Raw genomic sequence first — 13,169 nt, forward strand, 5'->3', positions numbered from 1 at the left:
AACTGAGTTGTTTTTGTCCTGCTATGTACAGTTGTCTTTTGGTCTGTGGAGTGCCGTGTAGCGTTAGCTTGGTTGTAGGTGGGGTTGTTGTGTCAAACGGTTGTGGGTAACTGTGGCCACCTGAGCACCGTGCATGGGAATACAGTATTAACAAGAGTGGGGAAACGCTCACAAAACATTTTCCAGAGGCTGTCATTCATATTTTAAAAGGGGAAGAAATTAAGGTACAAGTTATATATATATATACAGTGCATGTGCTGAAAGCCATCTGAAGTGCCAACCCCAGTGCAGTTAAAGTGTTTGAGGACACGCTCCTGCAGCCTGGCAGGAGGAGGTAGGTGGCTGCTGTTGTGCTGTGATTAACAGAGAGCTGCTGTTTTTTTTTTTCCACCCAGGGGTGATTACACAACACGGCCGCCCTGACGGAGACTAGACGAGATGGGCAGGATGATGGATGAGGATGACCTGACGGATAAGTGGCCGAGGTGATGACATGTGCAGTAACGGATATAAAGATTGACAGCAGGTTGATGTCTCGCATAAGCGCGGCTCAAAGAGTTGCGAGGGCCATACTCGGGGGGAGGGGACGGGACACTTAAACCGAGTAGGATAAAATGTCAGTAAATTGCATCCAACTAAAATTTCTCCCTGACGGTCAGGAAATGCAACTTAAAACGCAGCCGTACGACCGCCTGTTTTCTTTGGCTCAGCTGGCACGCACAACCAAGCTCTCTCATTATCGCGCATCCGAGCAAGATCCCCGCGGAGCCAGGTGTGGTGATTTCATGGCTGTTGGTCCACTTCACTGGAGCACTGCCGGGGCTGTGAACAGGCTGCTCAATAATTCAGCATTAATGCAGATTATGGAAGGGCTGCCGCGCCCCCTCTTAAAGCAGATTAGAGAACTCCCTGTCTTTCCGTCTGTCCGTCTTTTTGCAGGTCTGTCTGCCTTTCTGCCGCCCTGTTAATGATATATGGGTCACTGTAATTCCAGAGCAACCGATGGGACACAGAATTTATGCTGATTACAGGTCAATGCAGCATAGGCTGTGTGTGCATGTGTGCGTGTGCGTGTGTGTGTGTGTGTGTGTGTGTGTGTGTGCATGCCATGCATGTGTGTATAGAATTTGCAATGACGGGGGGATGGTCGGATATATCATCATATTGCTATGGTAAATATATCCATATAACGGTTGCTGGGATATTAGGGCCTTAGCTGTGCAGGGGGTGGAGGTGTGTGTGTGTGTGGGGGGGGGGTGACACTACACACTATGGAAACCAAACCTTTTTGCGATAAAAGGGAGAAATGTGCACTGTAAGCGCTGTAGAAATGGTTTGTTCTGCATTAGGCATGTCATTCACACAAGGGTGTGACCCCAGTTTCCCTCGGATGCAGCATTTTTTTTCAAGAGCAACATCCCCCCCCCCCCCGAGTTGTTTTGCTTTTCTTTATCAATCTGTTTCCTCCAAAAAGAAAACTACTCCGTGAACTGTACTCCCAATAATGAGAGGTCTGCCTGCGCACGTGATAAGAATGAGACAGTTCAGGGTGTTTCGGCCTGCTGTCTCTGTGAAGAAGACATGAATCATGGACTTCTACTCAGTGGCCACGGTGCTGAAAGAGGGAGCGATGGAGGGAACATGAGTGGCAACAGGCAGACGGAAAAGCCAGTAAGATTGTTCTGTGATAACTGGTTTACTGGTTCTGTGAAATCGAGCGACCGGCAGGGTGTGCATATGTTTGCGCCAGTGTCTATATATACTCCACATGCATGCATTCACAAATTGGCCATGCAATTTATTTCTGGAGTATATTCCTCAGGGGGGCTTTCGGGATCTCATTTTGCGGAGAAAAAAAAGGTTCATTGGTTCGGGATTGCCATTTAAGCTTGAATGGTCTTGGAGTTTCTACAAAGAAAGAGAGAGCGAGGAGAGAGCGAGGAGAGAGAGAGGAGAGAGAGAGGAGAGGCCGGGCAACATGGAACGGCGAGAGAGAAATAATTGAGTGCACGTTTTGTATCTTAAGCCAGATGGAGAACAGAGTAGTGCGATAGGATAATGAAGCTAAAAAATAAAAGCTATCTGAATTGAATGAATGTGCAATGTGAAAATTCATTAAACTTGTTATAACAGGCTGCCTTAGGAAACGAGCAGCCATGGGTACACTAATGCGTAAAAACAGTAACTTGCGACATAGGCGTTGAATGGAAATTGAAAATGGTTATCTTGGTTTCCTCTCGAAGGCTTGTGAACAAGGCTGCATCCGTGCCCGCTCCGACAGCAACTTGTTTTGATATATATATTAGCATTTCAATATCTTCCTAATGAAATGTTTCTTATTTTCAGCATCAGTGGGCGCTGCTGCAGAGTGCATCTCTCTCTCTCTCTCTCTCTCTCTCTCTCTCTCTCTCTCTCTCTGTCCTCCTTTCCTCTTCACTGTGCATCCACTGCACTCTCTCTCTTGCACACACTCTCTCTCTCTCGCTCGCTCTCAAACACACATACTCTCGCTCCCCCTCTTCCTCCTCCCCCTATTTTTCTCTATCTTCTCTCTAATTCTTTCATCCCCCCCATTTACCAACTTGATCTGCCTCTCTATCGCTCTCTCTCTCTCTCTCTCTCTCTCTCTCTCTCTCTCTCTCTCTCTCTCTCTCTCTCTCTTGCTCCCTCACGTGCACACACACATACACAGGCGCACACGCTGTCTCCCGCTGCCGCTCAGACTCAGGCATACGCAGACGGAGGAGCGGATGAGAGAGGAGCGCACATGTAAGGATCTCCTGAACTGACCGCCCTGCTCTCCTTTCCACGTTGCTTTGCTCCCTCCCTCTTCTATGGCAAGGCAAGACTGGAGATCAGACAAGAGGAGGAAAAGAGGAATACTGCAGTGACCAGCTGTTCTCTCTCTCTCTCTCTCTCTCTCTCTCTCTCCCTCTCACTGCTTCACTGCTTTCATCCCCTGTCTTCTTCATCCCCTTCTCTCCCCCTCTACCAATTATACCATGAACCTGCCTGCTGCTTGTTGCTAAGGGGAGCCAAACGGGGGGAGCAGAGTGGACCAGGCATTATTTTGTTTCTAAGGTAATGAATGCTTCATAAGTAGCAGCTGTGAGGTGTCACAGATGTTATATTAGGCTCCTTGTCTGCTTAGACTGAATGGGGGGAAATTGGGGCTCAGTCAGGATATTTTGCTGAGCAGATCCTAGTGCACGGTTTGTTTTGTGCATGTTGTGTGGCAACACTGCCGCGGCTCTGTTTATCCTGTTGAGGTAACCAGGCTGGGCTTTGTAACCGGGTGTCAACTGGCTTTTTGGTTTGAGCTAATGCAGGTGTTTTGCCCTGTGTGTGTGTGTGTGTGTGTGTGTGTGTGTGTGTGTGTGTGTGTGTGTGTGTGTGTGTGTATGGTTTATCTGTATGTGTACCTATGCCATTGAAACTGGTATGCCTGTGCATGGAATGTACACACATCCGTCTACGGGTGCATGCGTCTGTGCGTAGGTGTGTGGGTTCTCATTCAAACTCCATTTGTGAAGAGCGACCGGAGTTTTTAAGCATGAGCGGGGGGATACGTCTTTGCAAAGTGGGGACCCTGTGGCCAGTCTTCACTTCTTCAAGTGGCTATTCTAGGATTATGGTAGGACCTAGGTTTAGGGTTACGGTTAGTTGACGCGTTAAGGTTGTGCATGTAGTTGTGATGGTTAAGGTTAAGGGCTAGGTAATGAATGTTGTCAACGAGGGTCCTCAATCATTGAAAAACAAATGTGTGTGTGTGCGTGCGTGTGTTTGTGCGTTGGCATTTGTCTGTTCATATGTTGGGTGCATGTGTGTGCTCTCCAGCAGCGTTTCAGCACCTAGCAGGGTCTGTGCTCCATCCTGGTTTTTTTTTTCTTTCTTTGACACAAGCATTAAATTTGCATCTTGGCTGGACTTTGATTTTCATGCTCGGGTGACTCCATGGGGAGGAAGTTGCTCTTCTAGAATTACAGCTCGCCGCTGCCCACGGGGGACCTATTGTCCCACCATTGTTTTCTTTAAGCATGCCTCCTATACAGCCTGCTTTTCTGCACGGCTCTGCAGACCCAACGTGCAAGGATTATCTGTCTCGTGCGTAGATCACACATGGAAAAAAAAGAGCGCATGAGGGTGCCAGCCAATGGAGATGGCTGTATCGCACACTTCTGGTGGCAATACAAACACTGGAGCAAGAGCAGATGATTACTTATTCACTCATGCACACCCCTGTGCTCTGTGGTATAATGGATTTGAGTGTTCAACAGTCACACATTATAAGGACAAAGCCACCTTGCATGTCCGATACCGTGCAGTTGGCAGTATGTTGCATCAAGGCTATTTGTGTGCGTCGCCTCTCTCCGAAGCCCCCATCTGTAGCGGTTACACGTTGTCGACATGCTGGACCACAACTGTACATTTTCACTCCCCCGACTCGCGAGCTTGCGGCTGACCCCCGGCGAGACGTTGTGTTTCCAATTCAGTCGATGTGTGATCATTTCGTATCGCGCCCCCTTCATGTGTACCCGCCTGCCTCTAGGAATGGTGTGTCTAACCTACACTCCCAAGGCCCGCCACAGTGCTCCCGACAAGGAGATTTCGGCTCAGACACATTTATGACAGTAAATTAGGAGAAACTGAAACCCGGTGTGCTGTGTGATGAGGGCTGAAGACGACTAACAAACGCTCTAACCCACTACATACTCCCAGGAACCCTCAGCAGCTTAGTGTGTAGCGGTGTGTGTGTGTGTGTGTGTGGGGGGGGGGGGTCGCTGAGACAGATGATGTAAAGGTTGTGACTAAGTCCTGAATGGCAGCACACAGACCCTTACGTTACAGAGACATGCATGCAGCCTGGAGGGTGATGCTGGGACAACAGACAGGTCGTGGGTGGCCATCACATCACAGGCTAGTGGCCAATGTTCGACGCGAACACGCATGCACACATGCACATGCATGCCTACACAAATATCAAACACATATATGAATACACACACACAAATACAATGATGATGAGGGTTAGTTAAAGACACATGCATAAACACACATGCAAAAAAAAAATGCACACACACCACACACATACCCGTGCACATTCATATATCAAACACACACACACACACACACACACACACACACACAGTGGTCTGCTGACCACCATCAATAACAGATTAGCAAGACCTCATTCATCCAGTGTATGTTATGCACGCTGCTCCTGTTTAAGTCCCGCTGACTCATCAACCTTATGGCCACAGTGACAATCTGGAGCTAATTAAGTGAAGCCATGCGGATACACTGTTTGTGTTGTATCCATATTTGCTGGCCCAGGCACGTAGCCAAAGACCACAATGAGCGGATATGTGTTTAGGATTTGAATCCGCACCTTCGCCGATATTCACCTGGCTCTGTCAAATCTGACCGCCAGCGCTCTCTTATCTTGCCCGTACTGTGACAGGCGTCTCCCGCCGAGAGAGGGGCAAACATTTTGGCAGCGGCATGTCACAACAATAAAGACCGAAGGAATTTTACGACGCCGCATGAGAGACGATAGCAGAATCTGACAGGTGTTTAATAAAAATCAAGCTTTATTCGCCTCTGTGGTCCGTTTAAAATGTTTTTTATGGCTTGCATTGAGGGGATGGGCCACTAACCTGGTGTATTTGCTTCTCTATCAGGGTTGAGCAAGGATGGCAGAGGGGGCCAGAGACCAAGCTGGGTGCACAGGCCTTGTAGATCCAGAGGAGGACTCCCCCAACATGATTGTCTACAGAAAGGCAAGGCTGACTTTCTTTATGCTACACCGCCTTGCGTACTGTACAGCGATGGAAGAAACAATCACTCACAGGCAATGACCCATAGACAGGCTGCACAGGTTCCCGACAGCTCGGTGCTTCCTCTCACAGTATCATAATACACACACACCGTGTCAGTGTCAAACTCAGGTGTCTGGAAGTCTTTCAACTGGATGGTGCTATATCGGGAATGGTTCGGCGCTTTCTCTCTCCACGTCTCTCTTTCTCATCTTTTTTTTTTCTATCCTTCCTTGCATCCCTCCAGGCCCCTTCGTCCACCACTGTTCACTCTTTTCCACCACAGGTTTCAGCCCTCCGAAGTTTAATAAGCTCCCGGTCCCGTCTGTGGGTTTGGGTAGAGAGAGGTCCTTTCAGTGTCAGGGGTAATTACATCGTCCCCATGGCACTTCAGTTTCAATAGCAGCCCTTTGATTGGAGAGGGCGAGCAGAGTTGGTGACTAATTATGTGGGTGAATGGTAGGTTGGGAGGATGCGGCTGAACCTTCAGGATTTGGGCTTTGGGGAACGGCGAATAAGGACCTTGCCGTCATCTTTGTCCTCCATCACTCCGGCAGCCTGGTCAGAAAAGACCCTGAAGCCATGCCATCCAGTTGTGAAGTCGAGCCCATTGTGCTGCTCAAGGTGAAAAAAAAAACTAGCCTGGAGTTGACAGATTTTTCCTCTTGTCAAAAACACGTTTTTTCATCCAGCACCTAACGAGTGGCCATTCATAGGTTGAGGAAAACGCATCAAATGGACAGGATGTGATATAATTATTGATGGCAACTGCTTCAGCCGAAGATTTTCCCCCATTTTGGGGGCGTAGTTCAATCTGCGTTGACGCGTAGTTTGCCGCTTGATTTCACAGCTCTGAGAATTTAACTGAAATTCGGTCTTGAGAAGGAAAGTTTCTGATTGCAAAGTGTCAAGGCTTGTTTTATTTATTTATTTATTTTTAATAGACTCATACCACTTCTGATAATGATGATGCCAGTAGTATATTCTGTGAACAGTGTGTCATCAGCAGTTGGCAACTTCCATTGCCTGGAAGTGCATGACCAGCAATAATTCACCCTCCTACTGTAAATACTAATAACCTGCTTGGATGACAGTGGGCATTTCCAGCCTCTAATTGTCTCTGGCAGGAATGCTGTGGGCTTTGATTGCTAATCTCAGTTTGGCCAGAGTGCCGCCAGTGCATCCCAGTGAGCTGACTACTTGTCAAATTGTACTGTGTGGATGCTGAACTTCCTGATTGTCTCCATCCCAATACCTCATTCCTGAGGGCCAAGTGTACCCCTCTAAGCTTGAGGATTTCATGACAGGTGTCAGATTGTATCTATCACGTATGTGTGTGCATGCAAATGTGCTTGTGTGTCTCTATAGTCTGTTTGTCTCTCTCTCCGCATTTGTGTACTTGTGCATATGTAAGTGTACATAGTGCATGATAATGCCTTCAATGTTTAATTCGCTCTTGTCACTTGCATGTTTCATAAGAAGCTGTCATGCTGTAGACAGTGTTTGAGACTGATAGCATGTCACAGTGAACATCTTTTTGGATTACATGGCAAAGCTTTGTTATATAACACTACATGTGCCTTGGGGTTCTGCATTCAGCAGGGTAGTTTCTGCTTGTCAGGATGCTGCCTCAGGGAATATTCATACCCTGGTTCTGTTTTAGCTGTTGACAGGGACAATAGGTAGATTAGTCTGAGAGTGAGGAAATAGTTCTACCTTCTCCGCAGTGACGTTTTGATTTTGAGGAACGTATATGTTGAAGAACGCCTTTGCCTAGAAAGGAGAGACTCCAGCATCAAACGGAGAAACAGATGAACACATAACGTAGTGATCATCCAAATACTTATATGGAGCTCATTGTGCATCCACCATACTATGCGGCTTTAGTTCAATAGGTTGGAGTTCATATTCTGTCTTGCTTTTGACACACCAGTGCCAGGGTTGTTGGCTGAAGTCGGCAGAAAGGCCAAAGAAGAGTGTGCTGCTGGGGTTTCTGGGGGCAGAGTGCTGATGGACACTGCGGGTGCAAAGCCTGATAAAGTGTGAAGGAGCTGGTGGATGCTGGGAGAGGGGGCAGATGGCCACCAATATGCCCTGCCACCTGGGATAATACAGGCAGCTTCATCCCAGAGGTCTAGACCCGTGTCATCCGACAGCAGCAGTGGCATCTTACTTTAAACAGTGCGAGCTGGAGTAGGCCCAGTGGAGACACAAATACATCAGTGTGTTTATATGAAGTGTCTAGCTGGTAGGGGTGGTGTGTGGAGCAAAACACCTTATCTTATGCAGTTATTTAGTTTAATGTCTATTATAACACCATTAACCTACATAGATATGCAGTTGGACAAAGGTGACTGTGATGGATCTGGTCATTAGAGAAGCAGCGAGTGCCCGGGAAGATGAGAATATTGTCCCTGTCTGGTGTGGCTGCTGTGGTGTTATATCTCTCTCCTCGCTTGAAGGAAAGAAGTGAAGCAAAACAATGCAATAACTGTGGAACACCTTATTGCCTCGAGAACTCAGGGAGAAAATTCAGTGTAACAGAAGTAGGACGCACACGCACACACTCGCGACTACTATAGCGCACTGATACTGTAGTACACAGAAACACACACACATATGCATGCACATACACACAAACACACAAATGCTGGTTGTTGTTTTTCCTTGCTGTGTTTGGCACACCTAACAGAACGATCAGGCTGGGTGAATAAGACTGGCAGTATGAGACAAACAGTCAGAAAGAAAAACAATGTGGAAAAGAAGAGTTCTGATGAAGAGCGCTGAGCACTGATTTGCTGAGTAATGCAATTAGGCCAAAGAGATAGGTCATCGTACTTCCCTGACATCGTAAAGCTAACAAAATATTAACAGCTAACATTATCATTTCTTAAGTGTATGTGTGTGTGTGTGCCTGACCTGTCTTTCCTCTTTTCCCCTCTTGTGACTTGACTGTGGCTATTCAGAAATGTGACTACTGCCTTGCTTGCAATGCACACGGCTAATTGTTGCTGTTGGACTCCTAGCAAGCCTGCTGTACCCAGGGGAGAGTGACGTGGTAGTCCAGCATTCCTGCTCAGTTGCTTAAAGGTCATCTAATGTTTGATTGGACGATTCTTTGCAGCTAACTCTAAGCTTAATGTGTCGTGCAAAGCTCTCGTCCCTACAGTCAAAGAAGGTTAAATCAGTTTAAGCATCGGAGGGAGTCTCGTCTTAAATCATATCGACTCGCTGTAATGATATCTAGTCGACTCATCTCGTCTGTTCTGTCCACTTTCCCCAGAGCTGGCTAGCAGGCTATCTTAACTTGCGACCTGCTACCGCTGCAGCCGTGAAACCTGACCGGACACGTTGACTTGCAGACCTGGAGGACCAATCCTCACCCCTGAGGTTGATTTTCTTACCTGGATTATTGAGCATGCATATAAAGACTCGTCCCTATAGGTTTTAGGAGCTATTAGCATGCAAATATCCATGATGAACCGTGCTAAGGAAACACTTCTCAAAGGCGCCACTTGGTGCCAATGGCTTGTGGGATGTGTAGCATGCACACTCTATTGCTGGTCCCTTTCTCATCAAACACATCATGCAGGGAGCAGACAGCACAGTCCAACAAGTAACGGACTCACAAGAAATGCATTGTTTTCAAACTCACAGCCCGTTCCATCAAAGAAGTCTGACAAACAGTCATTCGATGGCGGTGGAAACGGTACGCTCTAAGTTTCGTCTGTATGACAAATTAGCGCTGAAAATTCATCTACTTGCTCTGACCCCCTCTATTTCTCTCCCACTCCTGCTCTTCCCTGCTCTTTTTTTTCCCCTGTTCATCGCTGATTAATAATTGAAGCTCATTTCAAAGATTCCATCTTTGGTAAAATATCTGGTCCACCGGGAGCTCATTCCCCTCCATTCTTTTATTCATAGCCAGCACACTTATTCTCCACACTATTTTTATCTATTGATATGGCCCTAAATGTGGAGAGACTGTGGCAGCCAATAATCTAATAACTACCGTTAATGTAATAACTGCCAATAATGTAATAATTTTTCCATTCTTAGTGTAATAAACATTGATAATGTGATCATTTACCAATAATGTAGTGAAATTTCTGAACCAATAACGAGATAACTTTTTTCACATAATGTAATGTTATTAGATTATTGACTGGTTATAAAAAAAAATCATTGAAAATGTGATAATTGGAGCCGATAATGTAATAATATACTTATCACTTTATTCAAATTTTATTTATTATCAAGTGTCAGACTTCCATAAAATGTATCCTTAAATGTTGCGTCTTTCAAATAGCTGCTCAAAAACCTGACCAATCCTGACTCCTGAATCTCAGTCCTAACTCCGGCACACACACACACACACACACACACACACACACGCACACACACACACACACACACACACACACACACTCTCTCTCTCTCTCTCTCTCTCTCTCTCTCTCTCTCTCTCTCTCTCTCTCTCTCTCTCTCTCTCTCTCTCTCTCTCTCTCTCTCTCTCTCTCTCTCTCTCTCTCTCTGAATTAAGAGCAATTATTTGTGTTACTTGATGGTTAGACTTAGCTCCAGCCCTTCCTTCTACTCCTTAACCAACTGAGTACCAAATGAAGTGGGCGCACACAAGTTTACAAACACAGACAATTACTCTTACATTGTATGAGATGAAATCTATACCTCTTTGAAGATGCTGTGTTCTCAAATAAAAAGACCACCATTTCTTTCCATGAAAAATACAATCTTTAATCAGGTGTATTTAAATAACTTCTTCAACCAAACTGGCACTATTATCCCTTGTGCTTATCTTTCAGCCTCTTAATGCAAAAATCTAAACTGTAGAGTATAGTGTATAACATGACCTACAAATATAACTTTGGTAACACAGCTTTCAGTTTTATAATGATAAAAAAGTACGCTTTACAGTCCCTTCTTTTTAAAGAACTAAATATTCTCTTGAGTTGATATTGTACTGTGTGTCAACCAAAGGGTTAGCCATAGACTGAACTTCAGGGTGAGCCAGAGGGCCAGGTTCAAGGTCAACTAGAAGGTGAGATTCAAAGTCAACCCAAAGTCCGGGTTCAGGGTCACCCAGAAGGCCAAGCCAAGTTCAGGATCAGCCAGAGGGTCAGCCAGAGGGCCAGGTTGGAGTTCAACTCCAGTAGGTGTCCTAACTGGTTTTCTGAAAGACAGTCTTTGTCTCTCTGCCTCCTGAATGACCTAAATGTAAGGAAAAATCGGTCCATCTAAACTTACATAATGTTCCCCATGTCGCTCAGCAATATGGCCAAAACAGAACCAAAAGAGGCAAGCTTTCACAATCAACAACTGGATGGTGAGATAACAGAGGTTGCATCCAAACCAAGAGTTGACACAAGAAACTGAACAGTGAATATCTGGAAGACGCTTTGAAGAGTTATGTGGTCAATATATGTGCCAACCTCTATAAATAATCCTCACATGTTCCCTCCACATGCTCAGAAAGTGGCATCCCATCCACTCCATGCGGATGAAATGTTGGATCAGCCAACAAAAGACTCCAGTCTCTCCTCATGACTCTCCTGACTCCAGTCTCTCCTCATGTGTGTAAGGAATTAGCAGATGGATTTGCTGAACTGTTTTGGGCTCAGACTTCGGCACTGCTTTTCCTCCAGTCTTGTGACACTGGTCACATCAAATGCTGAAAACCACTTTTGTGTTGGAGTGGGGCTATTGGGCCTACAGAACTGAACCTTATATTTGTACAACTTTAGGTTTCTTTTCGCAACTAAAACTGACAGTACCAAAGTGCCTCTGTGAAACTCTACGAATACTGCTTTTCACCCTGACCAACACATTGTCATTTACCCTATATTTAGAGGATGAATTACTTCCAAAGTAATTTGTCTTGTGCAGCATTGTGTTGCCTTTCATGCCCTTCTCCTAATCTTCATTTGGTTATCCTCCAACATAAGCCCATACTTTTGGGTGGGCAGTGATTTGTGGGTTGGTAGATAATGTTCTTCATGAACCTGAGCTGGGGAACAGGTTAACCGTTTGGACAGTCTATTACTATTTCGTCCATAGTACACCTGAAAACGAGACATCCAACTCAAAACCTCATTCGGGTCTTCATTCATTATCCTGGCATAAATTGGCAAATGTTTGACCCAGTTGACTCCTCCTTGTTGATAGTTAACTAGGTCATACATAATCTCTTTCCTCAGTACACGGTGGCTCCTCTCCACTTTACCCTAGCTCTGCGGATGATATGGTGAGCTCTGGACCTTTTTTACCTTAAGGGATTCCATGAGTTTTCGTACTGCACCTTTGTATTCCTTTCATGGATCATGCTGTAAAACCTTCGGTGGACCATGCTCAGAGTAAATGTCCTCAAGATGTTTGGCAACCTCGTTTGCTTTGTTTACCCTTCAATGGTCTTAGTCATGTATCTGCTAAATACATCTACTATGGTCAGGATGTACCTATATGTGGCTCAGCCATGCTCAACTCCCCATTTCCCCATGTCAAGAAGATCAGTCTGGTGGCAATCTTGAACTGCTTTGGCTTTGATGGATTTTGGAATGGGTTTGTTTCCAAATGTCGCCTTATGCAGATGGTAGCATCTTAACCTGTCTAATGTGTCTTGCACACTAGTGTGACTGATGCCAGAGTATTCTAATCTAAGGTGTGTGTTCACCTTTCTTGCACGAGAGCCTTTTGTTTAATCTGGAACCTTGTTCATAATTGCAGGGATAGTTGACTTCTTAGCTAGCAGTTTTCCAGCAAATGTAATCGCCTGGTCATCCTCACTGAGGGCGTAAAGTTGCCTATTCCACCACAGTTGAAAAAAAAAGCAGCACGCAGGGTCCTTGATCTCTGTGCTACAGGGACATTAAAATTCTGCCTTGTGTGCCTGAGTATCACATCATTGGTCTCACGTGACATTCCTCTCTGTCCATGTCCTGTACATACCCAAATGATACAGGCTAGGAGAAAGATGTTCCAGGTCTGTCAAATACATGAAATGGTGTTAAATAGTAAGTTTCATCTTTTTTATTACTGTGGTGCTATAGTGTCAAACCCTGGTCTGAAAAACTACAGAGGTGCAGGCCCCTAGGGTGCCTTTAGAGGATAACAAATTTGCTCTTTGCTCAATGTAAGGTAGGGCGCACAGCATAGTGCTGACACTTGGTATAGAGGCAAAGCGCAGGTACTATCAAATTGTTATCACAGCTAGCTAATAATTAGCCTGCAGTTAGCTGTAATCGGTTAACTTTAATTAGAATGATCTCACAAATTTGTATATTCTCTTGCACTAAATATATAAGAAATGTTAACCTGGGTGTCCGGATAGTGTAGTGA

At 45.6% G+C, this 13,169-nt stretch overlaps 1 protein-coding gene across 2 annotated transcripts in view; it reads left to right on the forward strand.

Moving 5' to 3' along the window:
• Positions 1-5,693: 5,693 nt before the first annotated feature.
• The window catches only part of LOC130126203 (regulator of G-protein signaling 6-like), a 49,558-nt gene continuing 42,082 nt past the window's right edge, over positions 5,694-13,169 (forward strand). For both annotated transcript variants that reach the window (XM_056295604.1, XM_056295606.1), the window contains exon 1: positions 5,694-5,780. In XM_056295604.1, the coding sequence (XP_056151579.1) occupies positions 5,694-5,780 (87 nt within the window). The remainder of the gene's footprint in view (positions 5,781-13,169) is intronic.

Source organism: Lampris incognitus, chromosome 16 (assembly GCF_029633865.1).
Source record: "Lampris incognitus isolate fLamInc1 chromosome 16, fLamInc1.hap2, whole genome shotgun sequence".
Lineage (NCBI taxonomy): Eukaryota > Metazoa > Chordata > Actinopteri > Lampriformes > Lampridae > Lampris > Lampris incognitus.